Source organism: Erythrolamprus reginae, unplaced genomic scaffold, assembly GCF_031021105.1.
Source record: "Erythrolamprus reginae isolate rEryReg1 unplaced genomic scaffold, rEryReg1.hap1 H_10, whole genome shotgun sequence".
Taxonomy (NCBI): domain Eukaryota; kingdom Metazoa; phylum Chordata; class Lepidosauria; order Squamata; family Dipsadidae; genus Erythrolamprus; species Erythrolamprus reginae.
Window position 1 is genome coordinate 580,638 of NW_027248463.1, and position 25,419 is coordinate 606,056.

Sequence of the window (25,419 nt, forward strand, 5' to 3'; positions counted from 1 at the left end):
TACACACACACACACAGAGAAAGAGAGAGTGAAATTGTATATTTGGGGACCTGGATAAATGCAAGCAAAAAGGAAAAAAAAATCTGGAATACAGTCATACCTCGTCTTACAAACCTAATTGGTTCCAGGGAGAGGTTCGTAAGATGAAAGGTTCGTAAGACGAAACATTGTTTCCCATAGGAAACAATGTAAAGTCAATTAATCCATGCAACCAAACCCCCCCCCCCGCAAAAAAACGCTGCAGCCCGGCTGTCACCTTTTAAAACAGCCTGGGGGCTTCTCAGCGACCTCCCGAACGCCAAACCCGAACTTCTGGGTTCGGCGTTCGGGAGGCCGCCGAGAAGCCCCCAGGCTGTTTTAAAAGGTGACAGCCGGGCGGCGGGGCTTCCCAGCAGCCTCCGAACGCCGAACGCGGAAGTTCAGGTTTGGCGTTCGGCTTCGGGAGGCTGCTGGGAAGCCGCCCGGCTGTTTTAAAAGGTGACAGCCGGGCTGGGGGGCTTCCCAGCAGCCTCCCGAACCCCGAACTTTTGCCGAACTTCCGGGTTCGGGGTTCGGGAGGCTGCTGGGAAGCCCCGCCGCCCGGCTGTCACCTTTTAAAACAGCCGGGGGGCTTCCCAGCAGCCTCCCGAACGCCGAACCCGGAAGTTCGGGTTTGGCGTTCGTAACTCGAAAAAAGTTCGTAAGAAGAGGCAATTTTTTTCTGAACCCCGGGTTCGTATCTCGAGTTGTTCGTAAGACGAGGGGTTCGTATCTTGAGGTACCACTGTATTACTTTTCCTTGACTCCCTTCCCAGCTGCAATACCTACTCCCACCACTCCTAAGGTATTTCAATTAATCTCCTATGAGATGTAAAGGATGCTCTGGTTAGAAGGAGACATTTGCAGACATTGGCTGTGAGGAGGGGCAATCAAGCAGGAATAAAAATTATTTCCAGTTCATGCAAGACACTTTTCAACCAAAGCTGATTGTTTAAAGAAATGTGAAGCACCATATTATAGCCAAATGCTATTTAGTATGTATACAGCTACACACATATACCAGTGTATGCACACACACATATGCACACATAGATACATACATATATATTGTTTCTTTTTGACAGAGATGCTGGTCATAAATGTCCAATAGACAATGAAATCTTACTAGAAAATCAACTCTTTCCTGATAACTTTGCAAAACGGGAAATCCTCTCACTGAAAGTGAAATGTCCCAACAAAGGCTGCAGTCAAAAGATGGAACTAAGGCACTTAGAGGTAAGTTTTAATGTGTATTTTGTTTTAAAAAATTAAGTCTCAGTTCTATATTAGGATTTATACAAAGAGATAATTAGGATGTCAAAGCAACAACTCTTCAAAGATATGGATAAAAGGAAGTAAATTAAACATGACCCTTTCCTTGAAACTGGGGTTAAATATGTTAGAATTCCTTGCAGATAGTCCTCAGTTAATTGGGCTGGAATTGCTATTGCTTAGCGACAATCCAAAAGTGCAATGTCACAAAATTGCATTGCTTAGCAACAACAATTCTGGCACTCCCAGTTGTTGCTGTTAAGCAAATCACTGTGGGTAAGGTCCTCATGCTTTGCAAATTCCTGTTGGCTTCTCCAATGACAAGTCAGCAAAGAAGCTGGAAACCAAGAACCACCTGTAATAACATTAAGAATCTTCTGAAGGCTATGGCCCTTAGGTGTACTTCATAAGTGGATTTCAGCAGCTCACTCACAATGTTATGTCCCGCTGCAGCGGGTCATAATATTTCTTACATTCTAAGCTTACTATTTATTTTGTAATATAGATTGATTTTAAATGAATATATCTATATATATTGTGGGTCATTAAGTATGACAATATTTCTATAACACCATTGAGAATAAAACCATATGAAACCATCTCTCTACTTTTGCTTTTATAGTTATTAAAGCCATAGTTACCAGTGTTGTTTTTGTCTGCTAATATTATAATTATGGTCAAACACCAAAGGTGGGTTCCTGCTGATTCAAGCTACTTTTCTAGAACTGGTAGCGGGAATTTTTCCCCTGTTCGCCGAACTGGCAGTGATAGCCAGCTGGACACGCCCCCGAACTGGTTCTCCGCCTTGAAATCCGTCCATCAGAGCCAAATTTATGAGACAATAACCCTCTGCGCATACACAGATGAGTTTAACCCGGGAACAACGGAAGTGCACAAAATGTGCACTTCCGTCGTAGCCCTGAACTGATAGCGAAGATCATTAGAACCCACCCCTGTCAAACACTATATATTCACGAATTATGTAAAAAATTAATAGAATTTTGGTTTGGCTTTTGGTGACTGTTCTAATGTTTTTGCCCCAGGACCATCAGCTACACTGTGGTTTCGCATCAGAAAAATGTTCTCAATGTCAAGGGATTTTCCAGAAGAACCAGTTGCAAGAACATATTAAGCTAGAATGCCCACGGCGGCAAATTGCTTGTCCAAATTGTGCCATGTGTATGCCTTATGAAGAGAAAAAGGTATAATGCAAAATAGAATTTATACTAATATACTAATTTAATAAACTTACTTTAATAATACATTAATTATTTCTAAAGTTTCTTTCTGTTGTCTCATATAAAATGATATACAGTAATACCTCATGATACGAACTTAATTGGTGCAAGGAGGAGGTTCGTAAGACGAAAGGTTCGTAAGACGAAACATTGTTTCCCATAGGAAACAATGTAAAGTCAATTAATCTGTGCAACCAAAAAACGCCCCGCAAAAAAACGGCTTTCGGCGACTGCTGGGAAGCCGCGCGGCTGTTTTAAAAGGTGACAGCCGGCCTGGGGGGCTTCCCAGCTCCCCCCCGAACCCGGGTTCGGGGTTCGGGGGGGTGCTGGGAAGCCCCCCAGGCCGGCTGCGACCTTTTAAAAGAGCCGCGCCGCTTCCCATCTGTCTCCTGAAGCCGAACGCGGAAGTTCGGCTTTGGCCGATAATATTGGATGTAGACCAGTATTTATAGGTGTCAGAGCAGAAAGTGATATACAGCTTTTTTTAATCTTCTGTGCAATCATGGCCTAAATTATTTGAACAAAATGTTTGTGTTACACTTACTTTTAAAATAATTGTAAAGCTAGTCCTCAATTCATAACCAGTCGCTTAGTGACCATTCAAAGTTACAACAGACCTCCCTAGAGCTACTTACAACCTGGTTTTAAAGTTCTGACAAAATGGCCCTGCCACAATCACAAGTGACATCAACAACAGACTTGCATTTAGGGCTGTTTGCCACATCTTGTCATGTGTCTGCTATGTTTTATGATATTTTTGCTGAAAACTGGCATTTTTGGTTCTCAGCCAAACAACAACAGCCCACCATTATGAATACCGAGTTTGCTTTACAACTGGTGTACTCATTTGGCGACCACCAACTTTGCTTAATGGCAAAAAATGTCATGTGGATGACCCATTTTTATGATCATCACAACTTACCATTGTGGTGGGCAGGCTTCATTATGGTTATAAGTCAAGGATTTCCTATATACATACTGTAATTGTATATAACCTATACTCATTCCTCCTCTGAGTATTCTGTTGTAGGGTCTATAGAAGTGTTAGTTTTTTGTCAAATGTTTCAGTACAGCTATACACAACTGTGGCAGTAGAGAAAACAAGTTTGAGAGCTTTGCCTAGCAGCATTGACATGCGTTACACCAAGAGAACCACCTTCTTATTCTCACGGTGTATATTATGCTAATGAGTCTCCACACCATTCACATCCTAGTTCACCTGTTTTCATATCAGTATAGTGATGCCTCATCTTACAAACGCCTCGTCATACAAACTTTTCGAGATACAAACCCGGGGTTTAAGATTTTTTTGCCTCTTCTTACAAACTATTTTCATCTTACAAACCCACCGCCGCCGCTGGGATGCCCCACCTCCAGACTTCCGTTGCCAGCGAAGCACCCATTTTTGCGCTGCTGGGTTTACCCTGAGGCTCCACTCCATGGGAAACCCCACCTCCGGACTTCCATGTTTTTGTGATGTTGCAGGGGAATCCCAGCAAGGGAATCCCAGTAGTGCAAAAATGGGCGCTTCGCTGGCAACGGATGTCCGGAGGTGGGATTTCCCAGCAAGAGGAGCCTCAGTGAAATTGCAGCATCGCAAAAACACAGAAGTCCAGAGGTGGGATTTCCCATGGAGGGGAGCCTCAAAGGAATCCCAGCAGCGCAAAAACGGGTGCTTCGGCTGGCAAAAAGGGTGAATTTTGGGCTTGCACGCATTAATAGCTTTTCCATTGATTCCTATGTGAAACATTGTTTCGTCTTACAAACCTTTCACCTTAAGAACCTCGTCCCGGAACCAATTAAGTTTGTAAGACAAGGTATCACTGTACTTCAATAATCACAGTTTCTATGTAGGATTTTTCAAGAATGTAACTCCCATGTAAAACAAAATTTCAATGTACATGCCCACATGCAGTTCTTCCCTTGAAACATGGCTTTATAAAATGCTCACAATCCCTCTGACTTGGTCTGAGTGGGCACCCTCTATTAATTCAAAATTATTATTCTGGCAGACGATCATATTTCACAATCTTCTGCAATTATGGGAAAAGAGAGAAGCTGTATCCTAAGTTGTAAAACATTCAGTAATCCTAATTATGTAACATTCCCTTTCCATGACAACTAATTTTCCTTTATTTTTTTGCTTTCACTAAAATAAAGGTTCATGATGAAATATGCCTTTTGGCAAACGTCTACTGTGAATATTGTAATACAATGCTAATCAGAGAACAGGTAAGGGACATATTTTGTTTGCTTTTTATTTATTACTCTAAGTCTTAATAGCACAAATTGCTAAGTTGTAGTTCTGATGATCACTATTGCTCTTAATAATAATATCATTATTACTGTTATCCTTCTCATCTTTTCCTTTAGCATCTTACGACTTTCACATTGTTGTTTGTATCTTACAATTTATGTTGATTGCTTCTATGACTATTCCTGAGGTTTGTATCTTATGATTCATGATGATTGTATCATCATGATTTATCACTTGTTTTTCATATGTACACTGAGAGCTTATGCACTGGAGACAAATTTCTTGTGTATCCAATACTACTTGGCCAATAAAGATTCTATTCTATAAAGAATTCTATCATTATTATGAGGCATAAAAGGATAGTGTGAATTGTTACATTAAGTTAAATATCAAGAAGGAATATTATCTTGTGTTTTGTCCTACTTAATTTAGACCTACCGTATTTTCCGGCGTATAAGATGACTTTTTAACCCCTGAAAATCTTATCTAAAGTGGGGGGTCGTCTTATACGCCGGATACTGATTCCACAGATTCCGCCGCTTTGCCGCCGCTCCCGCCGCCGGCTTTGCTGGGGTCCAGCCCTCTAGCCGGCGCCTCACCAGCTATCCGCCGCTTTTTTCTTCTCCACCTCACCTCCGCTACTCCCGCCGCCGCCTTTGCCCCTTGCCCGGTGGGCAAGAGGCAAAGGCGGCGGCGGGAGTAGCGGAGGCGAGGCGGAGAAGAAAGAAGAAAAGAAAAAATAAAAATAAAAGGAAGAGGGTTTTTTTTAAAAAAATGCCTGTCTTCCCCCGCCCCCTTCGGCAACTGTTTCAGAACTCTGACATATTTGAATACGTACCGTACGTTCCATTCTAAGATGGTTGTGGCAGTTGACAGTTTGAATGCCTTTGTCAGTTCTAGGAGGGCCATTGAGCAACCTGTTTACTAATTGTCCAACAGCTGGTTACATCTGACTTTACCTGAAGAGGTGACTGTTTGATGCTTTATTAAGTTTAGTTACTGCAAATGAATTTTAGGACAATTCTTAATCTTGTTTTTCCCTCAATTTGGCCTGTCAGCATTCTTAGCTATGCTAAGTGGAGTGGAAATCTCTTCAGGTCTAGTTAACAGCATTAAAATGGTAGGCCCCACAAGGATTGAAGCCTTTTTACATGTGTGTGATAGCCACCACCACACATACAAAAAATGTAATTTGATAACGTTATTTTACATTTTAAAAAAATCTTAATTATTTTGTTTTAACGTTTTATTACATTGATTAAATTGTATACTGCAAATGAATTTTAGGACAATTCTTAATCTTGTTTTTCCCTCAATTTGGCCTGTCAGCATTCTTAGCTATGCTAAGTGGAGTGGAAATCTCTTCAGGCCTAGTTAACAGCATTAAAATGGTAGGCCCCACAAGGATTGAAGCCTTTTTACATGTGTGTGATAGCCACCACCACACATACAAAAAATGTAATTTGATAACGTTATTTTACATTTAAAAAAAATCTTAATTATTTTGTTTTAACGTTTTATTACATTGATTAAATTGTATACTGCAAATGAATTTTAGGACAATTCTTAATCTTGTTTTTCCCTCAATTTGGCCTGTCAGCATTCTTAGCTATGCTAAGTGGAGTGGAAATCTCTTCAGGCCTAGTTAACAGCATTAAAATGGTAGGCCCCACAAGGATTGAAGCCTTTTTACATGTGTGTGATAGCCACCACCACACATACAAAAAATGTAATTTGATAACGTTATTTTACATTTTAAAAAAATCTTAATTATTTTGTTTTAACGTTTTATTACATTGATTAAATTGTATACTGCTCAGAGTCCTGCTATAAGCCAATTACAAATTTAGAGACAGACAGACAGACAGATAGACAGACAGATGATGGATGGATGGATGGATGGATGGATAGATAGAAAGATATATGATGGATAGGTAGATAGATGGATGGATGGATGGACAGGTAGGTAGGTAGATAAGTAGGTAGATGTGGAGTTCTCAACATCTGGTTGCAACAGCCCTTTGATGCTTGTGGCTCCTAAGAATAATCCAAACCTTTTAAAGGATACTTGACAATCTGGAAACTACACCTTATTTATATAAACAGGCATGGGGGAATTGAGATACTCTTTCCCCCTAGGCCTTTACAATGGGTTTTTAACTGTTTTTAGTATTGGATTATTATTATTACCGGTATATGCTGTTTTATTACAGTTGTTAGCCACCCCGAGTCTGCGGAGAGGGACGGCATACAAATCCAATAAGGGAAAAGGGAACACTTAAACAACTGGCACCAGGCTGCGTAAGGGAGACTCTCCTGGGCGCGAAGCTCCCTCGCCAGCGCCGCGAACTGCTCCGACGCCTCCAACACCAGCTGGTAGCGCGTCAGGAACAATATAAAACATACCCCCAAAGTATAATACAGTACACAAATGTCCAAAAGTCAAAACCCCACCATGGCTACACCAGCAAGAAGACAGAAATATGAAGCCAGTTTCAAACTTAAAGTTGTAAACTTTGCCATGGAACATAATAACTGTGCTGCTGCAAGACAATATGGAGTAACAGAAAAAATGGTTCGGGACTGGAAAGCAAATGAAAAAGCATTCAAGTATATGCCAAGGGGTAAGTGTGCATTAAGAAGAGGCACCCCACACTGGCCAGAACTCGAAAAACATGTAGCAGACATGGTAAATGATCGTCGCCAAAACGGTTATGTGGTGACACGAAACCAAATACGTCTGTTTGCACTTCAGTGGGCCAAATCTAACCCAGATCACAGCAACAGATTTAAGGCCACTATATCATGGTGCACTAGATTCATGGGAAGGCATAATTTGGCATTGAGGCAAAAGACAAAAATTGCCCAAAAATTACCTGCAGATCTTGATGGCAAACTAAATAGCTTCCATGGATATGTAATAAAGCAGCGCACTAAACATGGCTTTGCATTAAGTAGTATTGGAAATATGGATGAAACTCCAATGAATTTTGATATGATTGGAAATAAAACTGTCCATCAAAAAGGTGAAAAAACAATTCTAATTAAAACAACAGGACATGAGAAGTCCAGTTTTACAGTAGTGCTAGCATGCACAGCTGATGGTGCCAAACTGAAACCAATGATTATTTTTAAAAGAAAAACAATGCCGAAACTCAAGTTCCCTGCTGGTTGATTTGTACATGTGAATGAAAAAGGCTGGATGGATGAAGAAGGGGTAAAACTATGGTTTGATAATATATGGAGCAGGCGACCAGGTGGACTTATTAAAAAACGTAGTCTACTAGTGTGGGATATGTTCAGGGCTCATTTAACCCCCAGAACCAAGCAAAGGCTTAGAAGACTAAACACAGATGCAGCAGTCATTCCTGCAGGTCTGACATCGTTGGTACAGCCACTGGATGTGTGCCTAAACAAGCCATTTAAGGATCGCATTCGAGAACAGTGGAATGAATGGATGGTTAGTGGCGAAAAGACATTCACAAAAGGAGGAAACATGCGGGCTCCACAGCTGGATGTTTTGTGCCAGTTTGTCATAAAAGCCTGGAATGATATTGATGCAGAAACAGTAATCAGGTCTTTCAAGAAGTGTGGCATATCCAATTCATTAGATGGCATGGAGGATGACTACTTGTGGCAAGATGAAGCCGAAGCTGAGACCACACCATCTGATACGGAATTCAATCCATATGATGACTGCCTTACAGATGTACCACAAGATGTCATTGATGTACTTATGATATCAGATGACGAACAGGAGGATTTTGAAGGCTTCTAAAGGGAAACAGTCACGGCAGAAAAACTTAGCTTGCAGTTATAGGTGTTGCTAACTCGCCAGGGACTTGCCCGGCACTTGCTCTCTCTATTATTTATTATCTTCCTCTTATCATCATCAGTTTCAGTTTGGTTGACAGTCTAGAAAACAAACAGCATGGCAGCTCCCATGGGTTTATTTCAGCTTTAGAGTGAATTATGAAAAGTGTAATCCACTTGCACTGTTTTATGTTTGATGACAAGCAGTCTTATGTTTTCCTGCTAAGCACCTGCATGTCATAAGCAGTTGAATTAAAATTATTATCATATTGAAATCAAATCTGATGGGGGGTTTTTTCATTTTTTTTTTTGGTGTGCGTCAGAAGAGGGGTAGTCTTATACGGCGAGTATATCTCAAATTCTATACTTTAACTGGAAAAGTTAGGGGGTCGTCTTATACACCCAGTCGTCTTATACGCCGGAAAATACGGTATATTAAAATTAGTTTCAAAAGACTTTTTGTGTTGTGTGTGGTTGTATGTATAGGCAGAAATATCTTGGGACATGAGTATCTGAAAGCTTTACTTTATACTAATATCTATAGAAAGAATCCTTTAGAGCAGAGATGTCAAAACCGCATTGTCACGGCAGCATCATGTGATGTATTGTGACTTTTTCCTCCTTTTCTAAGCTGGGTGTGGACATGGCCAGTGTGTAATGCATCCAGCCCATGGGCCACAAGTTTGACAGCCCTTGTTTAGACTGACTTTCACAGAATATTTTTCCTAGGAAAGCTGTCACTGTAGCCGCTCTTAAATTTTTATAACAAATTATTTTATACCACCAACATCATAGTATTGTTAATCTTTTCAGATATTAAATCTTATCTGGATCTGACTCTACCTCAAAATATCAACTAAGTTAAATTGCTAAAATGTATAATGACTTTACTAAAAAAAACCTTGATGCAAAATTATTTTCATAAGTGCTTTATTTTTTATGTTTATAATATGTTTTATTTGTACTTTTACCTTGATTTTTAGTTTAATGTTTTTGTCATTTGTAAGTTATACTAGGAGTAGAGATTTTGAAAGCAGTGAGCACTTTAAAATGGTGACATTTTAAAAATAATATTGTGACAGTTACAAATAGATCACATATTTTCTTGTTATAAACATACCATATTTTTCACTCCATAAGACACACTTACACACACACACACACGCACGCACGCGCGCACACACACACACACACACAAAGTGGGTGGAAATGTCTTATGTGTCTTATGCAGTGAATATTGTATCCAAGACTGTGAAATGTATTATCCCATGGATCCCCAATGATGGACGGTGCCAGTCCTTTGATGAATAGCAGACGGCCTGTGGCGGTGGGGTCCTTTTACGGTGCTTAACCCTACCTCTTCTGTCTTTGTTATTGTATTTGTATTTGTATTTATTAGATTTGTATGCCGCCCCTCTCCGAAGACCCGGGGCGCCTCTTCTGTCTCTTCCACAGTGCAGGAGTCAATAGGCAGAGCTAGCACATGAGAGGATAGCTGTCTGTGGTCCTCTCAGACTCCTCCTGGTTTTTTTCCTTCTTCTTCTTGTTTTTCTCCTCTAAACCTAGGTGCGTCTTATGGTCAGGCGTATCTTGTAGTGCAAAAAACAGGAGAATTATATACATCTGAGAATGAAAACCCAAAGGTTAAATTTGGCAGTACAAAATTTTAAAACGTTTGTATTATAATATATTTGTCTAAACTGCCAGCAATAGACAATCTATAATGAAAAATGAATATTTTTTTCAAACTTTTTTAATTAGAGAATTAATTTTTTATCAATGGGCTATTATTGATCCAACAAAAGTTTTATTTTCCATTGTTTTCCAATAACAGATCTGGAAGCTAAATTAAATAGAGGTTTAATCAGGTTTTATTGTACCACTCATATTGTAGGCAACATAAAATAGAATAGATAAAAATCTAATCCTAGGATTCATTTTATGATGATGTTTACAAAGCTTGTCAGTTTTATCGAAACTTGTTATCCAAAAGAAAAATACATAACTATTTATTTAAAATTTTAAATAATTATTTTTAAAAAAATTAATACCATCTAAAAGTATTACAATTGATATGTAATTTCAGTGGCGTATAATGCTACTGATGAATTATCTTTACAGTAACAATGACAATGTTTTTAATCTGTTATTTTATTTGATCCCTGGAAAATGATCTGAAGTTGAGTATAAAAAAATTAAACAAAATATGTCAAATTTTCTATGAATTTCCAACTTTTTTCACTAGCAAGCAATGTTAATATAATAAATTCTGTTTTGATATAAATGATCCATACTTACTTTTCAGTGTAGGATTTTTGGAAACTACAAATCATTCTTTTTTCTTTTTATAGCTGCCTAATCATTATGATAATGACTGCCCTACTGCTCCAGTACCATGTACCTATAGTGCGTTTGGATGTCTAGAAAAGGTAATTTAAATTAGTTTTATATATCCATATGGTTGATCTTACCTAAATATATTGTAATTGATGTAAAATGTATAAAGATTGATCCCACTGTGATTATTTGGTTAGCCCTAAAACAAAGAAAATTTAGGCCGCATCAGGCCACATGCATGTTCCCCCAAATCACAGGCTGCCTTTTTGCAATGCTTTAGAAGGCCTCGTAAGCATTGTGATAAGGCAGTGCGTGATTTGAAGACTTGCATAAGGGCTTCTTACAAGCCTTTGGGCAGTTTCAGAAGGATCATGAGAAACATTGCACAATTTGGAGAAGAACACATACAGTAGTCTTAGAAAGAAGTCATGGCACAACAGTCAGCTGCCTTGCATAGGACTAGGCATACCTCATCAACAGAGAAGGAAGAAAACGGGCTGGGGCTGAAATACAGCCTGGGTGGGGAAAATATATTTATTCGGGTATACAGTGGTACCTCGTGATACAAACCCCACGCCATATGAACAATCCGAGATACGAACCCGGGGTTTGGAAATTTTTTGCCTCTTCTTCCGAACTTTTTCAAAAGATGACAGCCGGGCGGTGGGGCTTCTCGACGGCCTCCCGAATGCCGAACCCGGAAGTTAGGAAAAGTTCGGGTTTGGCGTTCAGGTTTGGGAGGACGCCGAGAAGCCCCCCGGCTGTTTCAAAAGGTGACAGCCGGGCGGCAGGGCTTCTCAGCAGCCACCCGAACCCGAACTTTTGCCGAACTTCCGGGTTCGGCATTGGGAAAACGCTGAGAAGCGCCCGGCTGTTTCAAAAGGTGACAGCCGGGCGACGGCGTTTTTTTGCATTTTTTTTTCTTTCATGCATTAATTCATTTTACATTGTTTCCTATGGGAAACAATGTTTCGTCTTATGAACTTTTCGCCTTACGAACCTCCCCCGGGAACCAATTAGGTTCGTAAGACGAGATATTACTGTATATGATTGTCAAAATGTAGCCTATTTTTCAATCTAGGCTCTAGGCTGGAAAAAGTCTGTCTTTCCAGAAAATCAGTTCAGAATTCATTTTGATTCTTCCATGGAAAGAGTTACATTTGCAATTGCTAATGTGAAAGTAATTTGCTTTCATTTAGTGGAATTTCCATTTACTGTCTGCTAAGGCTTTTGAGTTTCTTTCCAGTCAACATGGTAGTTTTTTGTTCTGAGTTATTAATTTCTTCTTTTATAATAATTCATTGTACATAAAATTTGCAGGATGGAGTGGAGGAAAAGGAGATTTCCAATCATGCTTTGAAATATATTTAGCTGCTGAATATTGGATAGCACGTTTAAATTTAAATCTCATATTTATTTCAGAAGAACAAGCTTGTCATCCTGGCTTTATATGACTTTCCACAGCTGGGAGTCTTTTAAATAATATTAGACTATGAAGTCCAAAATTCTAACCAGGGTTCTAACTAGCCACTGGTGATTAGGAATTGTAGCATAACACATTCTGGAGCACTTCTGGTTGAAGTTTAAACTATTCCAAGGTTAAAGTATATATTAATGCAAAAATAAAGCCAACTAATATAATATAAATAATCATAATGTCTATATATTTGATCATTGTGTATGTGTGTTTGTGTGTAATCTCAGTTTACTAATTTATTGGAATGTAAACTTGCAATTATTCTAAAATGGGGATTAACTAATAAGTTCTGGAAAATGTTGGTAAATCAATTCTGTAATCACTATGACTTTTTAAAGAAAAGGGAATAGCAGCAGAAATGTTTTTACACAATTAAGCAAAATATTTCTGGTTTTAGTTCATTATATGAAAAATAAAGTGTTTTAACAATATAAAAATGAAAATAAAAAAATTCAAAAATGTTATAATTTTGCAGACTTTTTAAAAATTACATAAAATTACATAAATGTTTTTTGGTTTCTCATCTTAAGCTGCTGTTTTGTAACCTTTATATATTCATATAAGAATGTTTATTCAAATGTTTATTATAAAAATAAATATTTACAAGGAAAAGAGTATACATTGATTATGTTATTCCTGTACTTAAGAAAAATATTCATTTTAGTCTTCATATTTTGTAATCTATTTGCTCAACTATTAATGTTAAAAAGTTACTGTTAGTATGTCAAGGATTACATTCTTGTCAAATATAAATTTTAAAAACAAAGTTTAAAAAATACTGCTTACATACAAAATGACATAGTACCAATATTACATTAATTATCAGTAATACTAATGCTACTTACTTAAAATAGTAAATACTACTCAAGCTGAAAATATTTCGTTTTAGGATGTTCATAGGCCTTATCTGCTTCTGACCATTTGAAATTCCTACAATGTTAATAGTTCAGTTCTATATGTTGTGTATCCTTCTTTGTTTCAGCTAATAATAAAGCAGTAAAGCTACTTCTTTTTTAATTCAGTATCTTCCCTTCTTCATTTTTCCTTCATTTTACTCAAAAGAAATAGAGTTGTATTCACTTTTGTCTGATTGCAGATGCAGAGAAATGACTTGGCACGCCACATGCAAGAATATACTCAAGTTCATATGAGAATGATGGCTCAGACTCTTCGGAGTGTCAGTGTTACTACTCCAACTTCCATTAATTTTCCTGGAACTTTACCCTTTGACCCATCACTCTTCTCTCAAGGCATGCCACCTTCGTGTGAGTGTACCCCAGAGGTCCAGAACTTCAAGGAAACTATTCAGCAACTGGAAGGTCGCTTAGTAAGACAAGATCACCAAATTAGAGAACTCATTGCAAAAATGGAGACACAGCACTCCCACATAGGGGATCTCAAATGCACCATCCGAACTCTAGAGGAAAAAATTGCTGAGATTAGAGGCGAACAATGTAATGGTATTTTCCTGTGGAAAATTGAAAATTTCAGTGCATTCTTGAAAGCTCAGGAAGAAGAAAGACCCGTTGTGATCCATAGTCCAGGTTTCTACACAGGGAAACCAGGATATAAACTTTGCTTGCGTCTTCATATCCAGTTACCAAGCGCTCAACGTTGTGCTAACTACATTTCTCTTTTTGTACACACCATGCAAGGGGACTACGACAGTCATCTCCCTTGGCCTTTCCAAGGCACCATACGTCTATCAATTTTGGATCAGTCTGAAGGATCTCCAAGACACAACCATGAAGAAGTAATGGATACCAAGCCTGAGTTGCTAGCCTTCAAACGTCCTATGGTCCCTCGCAACCCAAAGGGCTTTGGATATGTAACTTTTATGCAGTTGCAAGCCCTAAAACAAAGAACATACATAAAAGATGATATTCTCTTGGTACGCTGCGAAGTTCTAACACGTTTGGACTTAACCAGTCTCCGAAGAGAAGGTTTTCAGCCTCGTAGTACAGATGGAACATCATAGCCTATTGTTCAGTCTTGATTGTTATGTGATTATGAAAACTAAGGTTTATTTAAATTATTTGGCTCCTAAGGGGGAACAGCAAATGAAGCTCCTGTTTCAAAAAGAAAAAAAAAGTCATGATGTTAATCCAGAGTAGCAAAATTCTGGTAATATTACTTCTTCCTCCTTAGGAATCAAAAGGCAGCAATATAAATAAATATGCATTTTATGCCTTTTTTTGCTACATGAAAAACTTTCACCTATAGCAGCTGCTTTTCTATCTTATTATGTGAAGAGTCTGCAGAACTGTAAAAGAAGGGTAGGATTCATAAAAATCACAGACATATCTTTGAAGCAGAAGTTAGCCTGCCAGTCTGGAAAAATAGTATGCTTTTTAGGAAAGGGGAAATAATTCTTCTATCATAAGATGAAATAAATATCTAGTGCACTCTGTTGTTCCTTTTGGTGAGCTAGACAACTGACTGACTATTATTAGTAGCTGACATGTGCTAAAAATTGTAATTAAATCAGAGCCACTTACTGTACAGTCAGAAGTAGACCAGATTCTATTGTTATTTGACAGCTAAGCTATAAATGTATTTGTATCTCATAAGTTAAATTGTGAAATATGTATAGATAAGAGACAAATAGATAGCGGAATACCTCAGGGTTCTGTCTTGGGCCCAGAATTCTTCAGTTTTTTTTTTATAAATTACATTACTTGGAGAAAAGAATGGAAGGGGAACTTACCAAATTTGCAAATAGCACAAAGCTAGGAGGAGACACCTCAGAAAACATGCTCAAGGTTTGAAATGTTTCATTATGCTTGAACAATTTGACTTTATGCAAGTAAATACTATTCAGTGGCAAAAAAACAAGTCAGGTTCTGCACCTAGGTGGAAAAAAAATAAGATATACAGGTAGAGGATAGACAGTACATGACTTAGCCATAGTATTGAAAAAGATCTCATGAAAAAGATAGTAGACCACAGATTAAGCATGAGCCAGGGAAGAATGCAGAAGAGAACAGTAATGATAAAAGATTTGGAAGGTGATTATTATGAAGAACAGTTTAAAAAACTGGGCTTGTTTAGCCAAAGTAAGAGAAGGGTAATAGGAGATATCATATCAATGATACTAGTCTTCCAGTGCTTGAAGGGCTGTTGCAGTGAGCAGTGAATTTGTTCTGCCTGATGCCTAAATGTAGGACAGAAACAAATGGTGTATTTACCAAAACCATCGGTCCTCCTTCAGTGGAGATTTTTAAGCAAAGGTTGGACAACTACTTGCCTTGGATTATTTGAGGATTCCTACCCTGGGAGGGAAGACTTGGATTATAAAGCCTCTATGCTCCCTTCCAGAGGATTCCAATGATTCCTTTGCTTTCATGAATTGAGTATATAAGCTAATAAATTAGGCCTAAATTGTGAGGTATTATATAACAAAAACCCATTTTATAACCCTGTTTTCCCCAAAATAAGACATCCCCTGATAAGAAGCCCAATCAGGCTTTTGAGTGCATGTCAATAAGGCCAAGTACTTATTTTAGGTTTCAAAAAAATATCAGACAGGGTCTTATTTTTGTGGAAACATTGTATATACAGGTAGTTTATGACTTAACACTCATCCTCAGTTACCACAGTTGCACCTTTCCTGCAGTCAAATCTTTGCACTTCAAGTGCTTGGCAGCTGTTTCACATTTAGTTGCAATATCTTGTGGTTATGTGCCTGCAATTTCTGACCTTGTCATCATGCCATTTGCACTGCTTAATTCTATCATTTGCCGTGTTGCTTTTTTTTTTGCACTTGTGATGATACATTTTAACTGTGATTCTGCTGCAAATGTTAAGACAGTTTTCTTTTTTACCTGGAAACACTGTTGTAATCTGCTAGACCTAAAGGGAATTCCCCTTCTTTTAAAGGTGATTTGGGATAGGCATATATGCTTTCATTTTGCAATGTTTTCAGTTTATTTTGCTGACATATTCAACATAGTTGTTACAGTTCTCAAGAATATTATTATTTCTTACCTAGCTTCAGATGGGCTGATCTGAGCAAAACTAATATTTTTGCGCATAACAATTTGTATTAATATACTACTTTGGTGCTACTAGTGCTAGTTGGTGTTGACAAGATCATTTTGGTGCATTTTGATAAATACCCGTGTTACATGAGCACAAAAATGTGGAGTCACGACTAAAGTTAACTAACAGATGAATATGTGACTCTGATGTGGGGGGGTGGGGGCGTAATCAAGGCAGATTTACCTTTACTTTTAAAAAAATACTGCTTTAACTAGTACTAGTGTCAACAGTTAATTGCCCAAAGTCTGCGCTAGTATTCCATGAGAATATATGAGAGTATACGTGTAGCTCCATGACAGCGCAATCTTTCTTTACGGTTTTATAAGAATACTCTATGTATGGTCTCTGCCTTTCAAACAAATAAAAGCTACACAACAATGAAGCAATCATGGAAAAACACTCAGATTTTGAGTTGATCTCTCAGATTTTGAGGACATGTCAGAACACTGCCTATGAAAAGATGAATGGGGACAAAGCTTATTTGAACCAAACATTTCCCAGCATTTGGGAATGAAATAAAGTATTACTTGGTGCAGTATGAGAGTGTAACACTTAAGCTTACCTTTTTTACAGAATCAAATCTTACCTGGAAGCAAAAAGTTACATTACCTTTTCTAAACTCCCACACCATACAGGCCCTGAAAATGTGCATTATTTCAAATAGTTGCTTGTCTATTCAGGATACAAACTGTTATAAATACTGATTTGTACCATATATTTTTCTATTCTCATGCTTTTTTATGAAAAAGAACAATATAGATTATTCTTTATTTAAACTTGATCTAATTGTAAGGATGTCATTTTTGATGAAGTAATAACTCTTAGTGCGATATATTTCATTTATTATCCAAAAGTAAATGTCACTCATTGGAACTTATTTCTAACTATCTTTTAGTAATCTCAAAAGAAGAATGCTGGCATCTTTAGATATTTTTGTATACAGAAATATTATGTATTATAATATATCAATTTACTGCATATTTACAATGCTATTTTGACCCAAAAAAATCCCAATTACCCAGGGTATGTGGTTATGAATAGTAATTTATTGTAATAAGCACTAACCTTTAAGGAACCATATTCTATTTCGTTAATAAACTATTAGTTAGCACATCCTGACTTTTGTCAGTTGCTGTTTCAGATTGTTAAATCAAAGCCGCCTCTGATAAAATAAAGGCAGGAGCTAATTACTATATGTGGACTTATTTCAGTTTCAGGTAGTCTTATGGACAACTATTAAGTCCACCTGAATATACTTTCAGATAATGAAATATAGGATTGCAGTCTCATCTTTTATTTTAAAAATGTTTAATACATGTCAAGATTTCTATTTAAAATATCTGTACTTTTTGTCTATTAATTAAACTAATTTTATTTTCCATCACTTGCAATATTTTAGCTTCTGTTTTATTCTATTTTTAAAAAAATTCAAAATCTTTATAATTTGTTGTTAGCCGCCCCGAGTCTTCGGAGACGGGCGGCATACAAATCTAATAAATACAAATACAAATTTTGGAATTAATTGCAGATAGACATTAATAATATCTAATCCATATCTCAGATTTTGTTTTTAATTACCTGCTTTTAGCTTCCTTACTCCTGGCTACCCATCCCTTTTCATTGTTTATATTATGAAGAACTCGAAGCAGTTGATCACAATATGTGCTTATGTTTGTGTGCAAAAAACTATTTCCTTGGAATACATAGAAATTGAATATTATATTTTCTGTAGATCAGAAAAAGCTGATTAAAAGAATAGCATATTTGGTGACCATGGGTTTTTTTCTTAATTCTTTTTAGTGGAGCGGTTTGGAGAATTATAGGTAGTGCACTAATGTATCCAGAAAGGTATATTACTATTGTGGGGATACTTTCACTCTGGGAGGCTAAGCGGATCTATTTTAAATTTTCTTTTTCTTAAAAACATGCCATTTTATCACAAAGCTCTTTATCTAATATTGCAGGATACTTCTGCTGACTGCTGGTTTCCAGCAGTCCGGTAGTTCAAGTCTGACCAGCTCAAGGTTTACTCAGCCTTCCTTGCCCCTGAGGTCAGTAAAATGAGGACCCCAGCAAATTGTTGGGGGCAATTTGCTGAGTCTGAAAAGTTTAAATACAATTGCTATTAAACATGAAGCTCTGAGAACAACATAAATGAGGCTGGCAAAATAGGTATTGTTAGGATACCATATATGGCCTCCTATATTTTTAAAATAAGCTATTGCAATTTGGTTTTCTATTTCATTGAAATGTCAGATTGTAAAATATGTTGAACTAGGTTTCCATTACAAACATACACGCTAATGCCTCTGAACAATGTTTAAATGCAATAATGTAAGATCCAAATACAACTCATTGAAAACTGTTTTTGTTACATTCATGGGCAAAAATTTCAGACGTAATAAAACCTGGACAAACCTAGACTGCAAGAAAGTCTTCTGAATCATAATTTTATGTAATGTCTCCAGTCAGCAAGCTGTTTTTTAAAATGTATAATGTTTTGCTTTATTTTTTCATCCAACTTTCCCATAAATGTTTGTCAATCAGTGATTTATATATACAGTGATACCTTGTGTTACAAACTTAATTGGTTCTGGGACGAGGTTCTTAAGGTGAAAAGTTTGTAAGATGAAACAATGTTTCCCATAGGAATCAATGGAAAAGCGATTAATGCGTGCAAGCCCAAAATTCACCCCGTTTGCCAGCCGAGGCGCCCATTTTTGCGCTGCTGGGATTCCCCTGAGGTTCCCCTCCATAGGAAACCCCACCTCCGGACTTCTGTGTTTTTGCAATGCTGCAGGGAAATCCCAGCATCGCAAAAACGAGCACTTCACTGGCAATGGAAGTCCGGAGGTGGGGTTTCCCATGGAGGGGAGCCTCAATGGAATCCCAGCAGCGCAAAAACGGGAGTCTGAAGGCATCCCAGCGGCGGCAGTAGGTTTGTAAGGTGAAAATAGTTTGTAAGAAGAGGCAAAAAAATCTTAAACCCTGGGTTTGTATCTCAAAAAGTTTGTATGATGAGGCGTTTGTAAGATGAGGTATCACTGTACTTGAATTGTCAATGTGTTTCTTACAACTTGGCTGTCAATAACAGATGGAACAAAGTTTTCAAAAAGTAGTTGAATGGGTAAAACAACTTTAGCCATTAGTTTCTCATTTGCATAGCTGCTCAATTTGATTTCTTTAATGCACATGTGTTCATGATTTTCCTCTTCCTGTTTTGAACACAAGAGGAAGTCCTGGAGAAACTGGCATTTCTTGCTTGCATATGATAAAGTGCATTTGAGTCTATTTTGAGTAAAAACAATATACTGGCAGTAAAAGCTGTTTTATCCTGGTGAGTGGAATGGGCAGTGTTTCAGTACTGAATTATAGGGATGAGCATAAATTTTCAGTGATGTGGATTGCAACTCCTTCCCCAATTGTAGTCCATAATGGCTTCCATTAATGGGAATTGTGAAGTCAGCTGTAGTTTAACAGGAGAGCCATCTGCTGTAGTGTTTCTAAATGCTTAATTCTAACTTGTATGGTTACAAATCTTTTTAAGGCCCAGTGGCTTCTGAAAATGTTGTTTAGGCATCATATCTCCATTTGATAAAATTTGTAACTGGTCAAAAATATTGGGTTTCTCAAAATAAAAATCATTATGAAAAGTCCTCCTTGTTTCAAGATATAAGATGACGTTCAACAAATCTGTGCATGATTTCATGGCTTATGTATGTCTATATTAAGTGTAGCATTTATATGCCATACAATCCAGATATTTCTGCTATGAGCATTTTTCACATTTGTTGATATGCTTAAGTATAATTAGCTAATTTCCTATAGTAAGTTATTACTAGTGCCTAATTTAACTTAAGCTTCTGAATATACAGTAAATGAGTACAGCGATATCTCTACCTAAGAACGCCTCTACTTAAGAACTTTTCTAGATAAGAACCGGGTGTTCAAGATTTTTTGCCTCTTCTTAAGAACCATTTTCTACTTAAGATCCTGAGCCTGGAAAAATTTCCCAGGAAATTGGAGAGCAGCGCGAAAGCCCAGCCATTTTCTTGTCATTCCCCCTTTAATCCCGGCCATCTTAGGCTTTTCTGGGCTGCCAGAGGAGCCTTTCGGTGGCGCTTAATGAGGCTTTGGCAGTCCAGAACAAGTGAAGCATTTTCTTTTCTCTGGACGCTTGGAGAGAGAATAAACCACTTCGCTCTGGTGACTCCCTCATGCTGCCTCCCATATATCCGGCACGAGGTTGCCTCCTGGAGCATCTGGGCACAGAAAGCAGGTGCTTTGACCCGGCTGGATCAACTTGGCTTCAGCCAAACTAAGGAGTCACCACAGTGAAGGAAAGGCGCCGGCTACAAAGCTAGCGAGCGAGAGGAGAGGGGAGCCCTTCAGCATGGGAAGGAAGAGGAAGCAGGTAGCAGCAGCAGCAGCCGCCTTTCGGTCAAAGAAGTGGGAGGTTCCCCCCTCTTGTCCGCCTGGGTTTCTCTCTGGTGCAGTTTATGGGAGGCAGCCTCGCGCCGGGTGTATGGGAGGTGTGTGCTCCTCGCCGCCACAGAGGCGTGCATAAGCGCACCATAGTGCCTACCGTCCCTGTCCTATTGTCTATTTTTTATCATTACTTATCTAATGTTTTATATGTACAAATTATCACCCTATAATTGTTAGACAAATAAATAAATAAATAGAATCCCTTTTTTTTTTAAGCCTTAAAGTTTTGGATTTTTTTGATTCCCCTCATCTCACCTTCCTTCAGCAGCGATTGTCCTCTTCCTCCTCCCACACAAATTCCGAGCTTTTATTTCTTTCCTAATGGTTTTGCATGTATTATTTGCTTTTACATTGATTTCTACGGGGAAAATTGCTTCTACTTACAAACTTTTCTACTTAAGAACCTGGTCACAGAATGAATTAAGTTCTTAAGTAGAGGTACCACTGTATTCTAAATTCTAAGCTTGAGCCAACCTTTTTCATGTGCATGTCTTTGTTTAAAGTGGCCACAAAGGGGCAGTGTTACTCTATTGTATTGAGTTCAACACTGCTGTTTCAAAACAAAACTTTGAAAGATGCTTTTAGTCATTGGTAAGATGAGGATTTTAAAATTCTGCTCACTGGCCCAACTGCAGACCAGTTTAACTAAACACACGTTCTGTATCATGAAATGTTCCCTTGCAGCACTTACCAAGTAGTTAGATTTTAGTGCTTTCTTTTTACATTTACCATCTAAACGAATGATAAATACTAAATGGAAATCCGGCTATCGAGGCTATAAGTAAACATCACAGCCACAAGGAAACAATCTTTTAAATAAATTGTGAGCGCTTCAGGGAAACCATCAGTAGCAACTCCTCATCACCTTGTTAAGAGAGACTTAAATCTAGGGCAGATGGTATTTTAAAGAAAGTCACTAAAAGTATAAAGGATAAAGAGTGCAGATGTTGCCAGGTTAGATTCTATTTCTAATGCCTTTGAGCCAAACTCTGGGAAGAAGCATCTTCCTCTGAGCCCAAACTCATCTCATCTGTTTTTTTCCCCCCAAGTCTGAGCAAGCCCATGAACATTTCAGTTACCTCAATTAGAACGGTTTGAAATAATGTTTATTCTGAAGGGATTTTCCAGCTTCCTAAACTGGCCTACAGCACTGTGATTTTCTGGCTAGTCTCCCATCCAAGTACTCTAAAGTGTGCAATAGGGTTGATATTCCTGGAGGCGTCTGTAATATGGTAAATGATTTAGCTTTACTAGATAAATGGTCTAAGCAATGGAAACTGCAGTTTAATGTTTCCAAATGTAAAATAATGCACTTGGGGAAAAGGAATCCTCAATCTGAGTATTGTATTGGCAGTTCAGTGTTGGCAAATACTTCAAAAGAAAAGGATTTAGGGGTAGTGATTTCTGACAGTCTCAAAATGGGTGAACAGTGCAGTCAGGCGGTAGGGAAAGCAAGTAGGATGCTTGGCTGCATAGCTAGAGGTATAACAAGCAGGAAGAGGGAGATTATGATCCCACTATATAGAATGCTGGTGAGACCACATTTGGAATACTGTGTTCAGTTCTGGAGACCTCACCTACAAAAAGATATTGACAAAATTGAACGGGTCCAAAGACGGGCTACAAGAATGGTGGAAGGTCTTAAGCATAAAACGTATCAGGAAAGACTTAATGAACTCAATCTGTATAGTCTGGAGGACAGAAGGAAAAGGGGGGACATGATCGAAACATTTAAATATATTAAAGGGTTAAATAAGGTCCAGGAGGGAAGTGTTTTTAATAGGAAAGTGAACACAAGAACAAGGGGACACAATCTGAAGTTACTTGGGGGAAAGATCAAAAGCAACATGAGAAAATATTATTTTACTGAAAGAGTAGTAGATCCTTGGAACAAACTTCCAGCAGATGTGGTAGATAAATCCACAGTAACTGAATTTAAACATGCCTGGGATAAACATATATCCATCCTAAGATAAAATACAGAAAATAGTATAAGGGCAGACTAGATGGACCATGAGGTCTTTTTCTGCCGTCAGACTTCTATGTTTCTATGTAATCATGTCTGATCCTGTTTAGCTTGCTGAGATTGACCAAAGTGACTAAAGTACTGCCACCCAGCTAGACCTTTTGTAAACAACATATTAAATGGTTTTTAGATTTAGCTAGTGTATAGGTCAGAGTTTCCTAATCTTTCTGGCTTGGTGGCCTGGACAGGGGGGGGGGGAGGGATGGTTTTGTGGGAGGGAAAGGCACATGCATGAACACCCATCACTAGCACAAGTGGGGCTATGAGCACCTACAATGCTTGCAACCAGGGATGAGCTACTGCCTGAATGGGGGGGGGGGATGCAGTGGGGTAGCGAAAATGGAGCTCCGCCCCAGAGCACCCAATTTACACTGAAAGATATTGAAAGAAAATGTACAAGCCACTCCCACAGCGTGGTAGTAAAACTTTTGGTAGCCCATCACTGTTTGTAACCAATGAGGGCCTAAGCACTCGCAATGTTCAGTTTTTAACTGTTTATAGTATTGGATTATTGTCATATACTGTTTTATTACTGTTGTTAGCCGCCCCGAGTCTGCGGAGAGGGGCGGCATACAAATTTAATCAATCAATCAATCAATCAATAAATACATACATACATACAAATAAATAAATAAATAAATAAATAAATAAATAAATAAATAAATGAGGCCCAAGTAATGCTCACACAAGTGAGCCCCGAGTGCACGAGGCTGTGAGCTCTTACAACACATGCATGTGGGGCCCCAAGCACCCATGATGCTCAACATGAATAGACCTGAAACCCCAGCAATGCTCATGCGAGTCGAGCTATGAGCCCCCACAACATTCGCCTAAGTTGGGCTGTGTCAGCTGGACACTCACATGGCCCAGTTGCATATAGTCACAGTCTGGGCCTTGGCCCATAAGTTGGCGACCCATAATATAGGCTATGATTTTATGTAACAAAAAAGTAAAGCTGCTGTAGATTAGGAGGAACAAAAACAAACTGAAAAGATTTAGAAAATGGTCTACTAAGCTATTTCATCTGTGCATTATACTAGTCATCTTTCCCCAGCATGTCGATTGGTGGGGGATAGTTTTGGAAATCCAGGATCCTGCCCAGACCAGGGGGGGAACGCAGTGGGGTAGGAAAAATGGAGCTCCATCCCAGAGCACCCAATTTGCACTGAAAGATGTTGAAAGAAAATGCAAGGCGTCCTGCATAAGCTGTGCCCACCATGTGGTAGTAAAAGGTTTGGTAGCCCTTCACTGCCAGCATCTATGAGGTTAGTTTTTATTTATTTATTTATTTAATTTATATTCGCCCATGGGGACTCAAGGCAGTTTACACAATATAAAAACCACATTTAAAAACAGTAAAACTAATAAAAAATCACACGCAACATTGCAATGCAAACCAGTGACGAAGGTAAGTGGAACTCAGCCCTGCTGGTTATGTAGCATCAAGCTAGAAATCAAAAGACTCTTGGCTGAAGACTGTGTTCTAATCCTGCTTCCAACAGGCAATGACCTTGAGCTAGTGATTCTCATTTCTAGAAGGACACAAAGACTACACCTCTAAAATCTTACCAAGAAAAGTGCAGGGACTTGTTCCTGTAGTTTCCAAGAGTCAAGACTGAGTTGAAGACACACACAACACACATACATTAAAAATCAATAGAGCCAATGACTGCATTTTAAAAAGCCGCAGCACTTCATTTAGAAAGCCGAAGCAGAAACAGTTTTACTGAAAGCAGGCAATGCTTCTGCATTAAATATCATGCATTTAGATTATGGGAGTTGAACGTAATTCTTAAACTGTTTAATGGTCAAAGGACTTTTTTAAAAACTGGAACTTTATAGTATTGACAGCAGCGAGAATTTGTTATGAACAAAAAACGGAAAGCTTTCTTAATTCCCACAATAAAAGAATGGTTGGAAGTGATAGAAGTAGTGGCGATGTCCAAATCAACTGCTTTGATCAAAGGGGAAAATACATCTAACTTTGTGTCTGGAAACCACTTCTGGATTTTGTGCTTGAGGTAGAAAAAAAATGGAATGTTGACTTTGGAATTTATTGATTTGACAGGGTTTTTTTTGCTATAGAAATGCTAGTATATATAAAATATGCAAAGTAAGAAGTTGACACTAACCTGATTCTATGTAACCTGGATAGAAAATCATACACAACAGAAGCATTGCTCTTAACACAGCCATAAAATTGTCCTCATACAAAAACACACACACAAACTCAAAATGGGGAGGGGGGAATCAGTCTGAAAATCTTGGCTTCACTCCAGCAATGATGTCCTTATCCTATCTGATTTTTTCTTTCTTTCATTCATTCATTCCTTCATTCTATTACACTGAACAATTGGAAGTTAATTATTTGTGTGTGTTTTCTCTTTATCCTACACTTTTCTCCCTTTCTCCACAATTTTTATTTTCATTGGTATTTTATTAGGCCAAATCA

At 38.2% G+C, this 25,419-nt stretch overlaps 1 protein-coding gene across 2 annotated transcripts in view; it reads left to right on the forward strand.

Moving 5' to 3' along the window:
* Nucleotides 1-17,844, forward strand: part of LOC139155336 (TNF receptor-associated factor 6-like) — a 35,402-nt gene extending 17,558 nt beyond the window's left edge. For both annotated transcript variants that reach the window (XM_070730467.1, XM_070730466.1), the window contains 5 exons: nt 1,104-1,254; nt 2,334-2,492; nt 4,689-4,760; nt 10,950-11,027; nt 13,509-17,844. In XM_070730467.1, the coding sequence (XP_070586568.1) occupies nt 1,104-1,254; nt 2,334-2,492; nt 4,689-4,760; nt 10,950-11,027; nt 13,509-14,390 (1,342 nt within the window). In that variant the 3' untranslated portion in view covers nt 14,391-17,844. The remainder of the gene's footprint in view (nt 1-1,103; nt 1,255-2,333; nt 2,493-4,688; nt 4,761-10,949; nt 11,028-13,508) is intronic.
* The last annotated feature ends 7,575 nt before the right edge of the window (nt 17,845-25,419 follow it).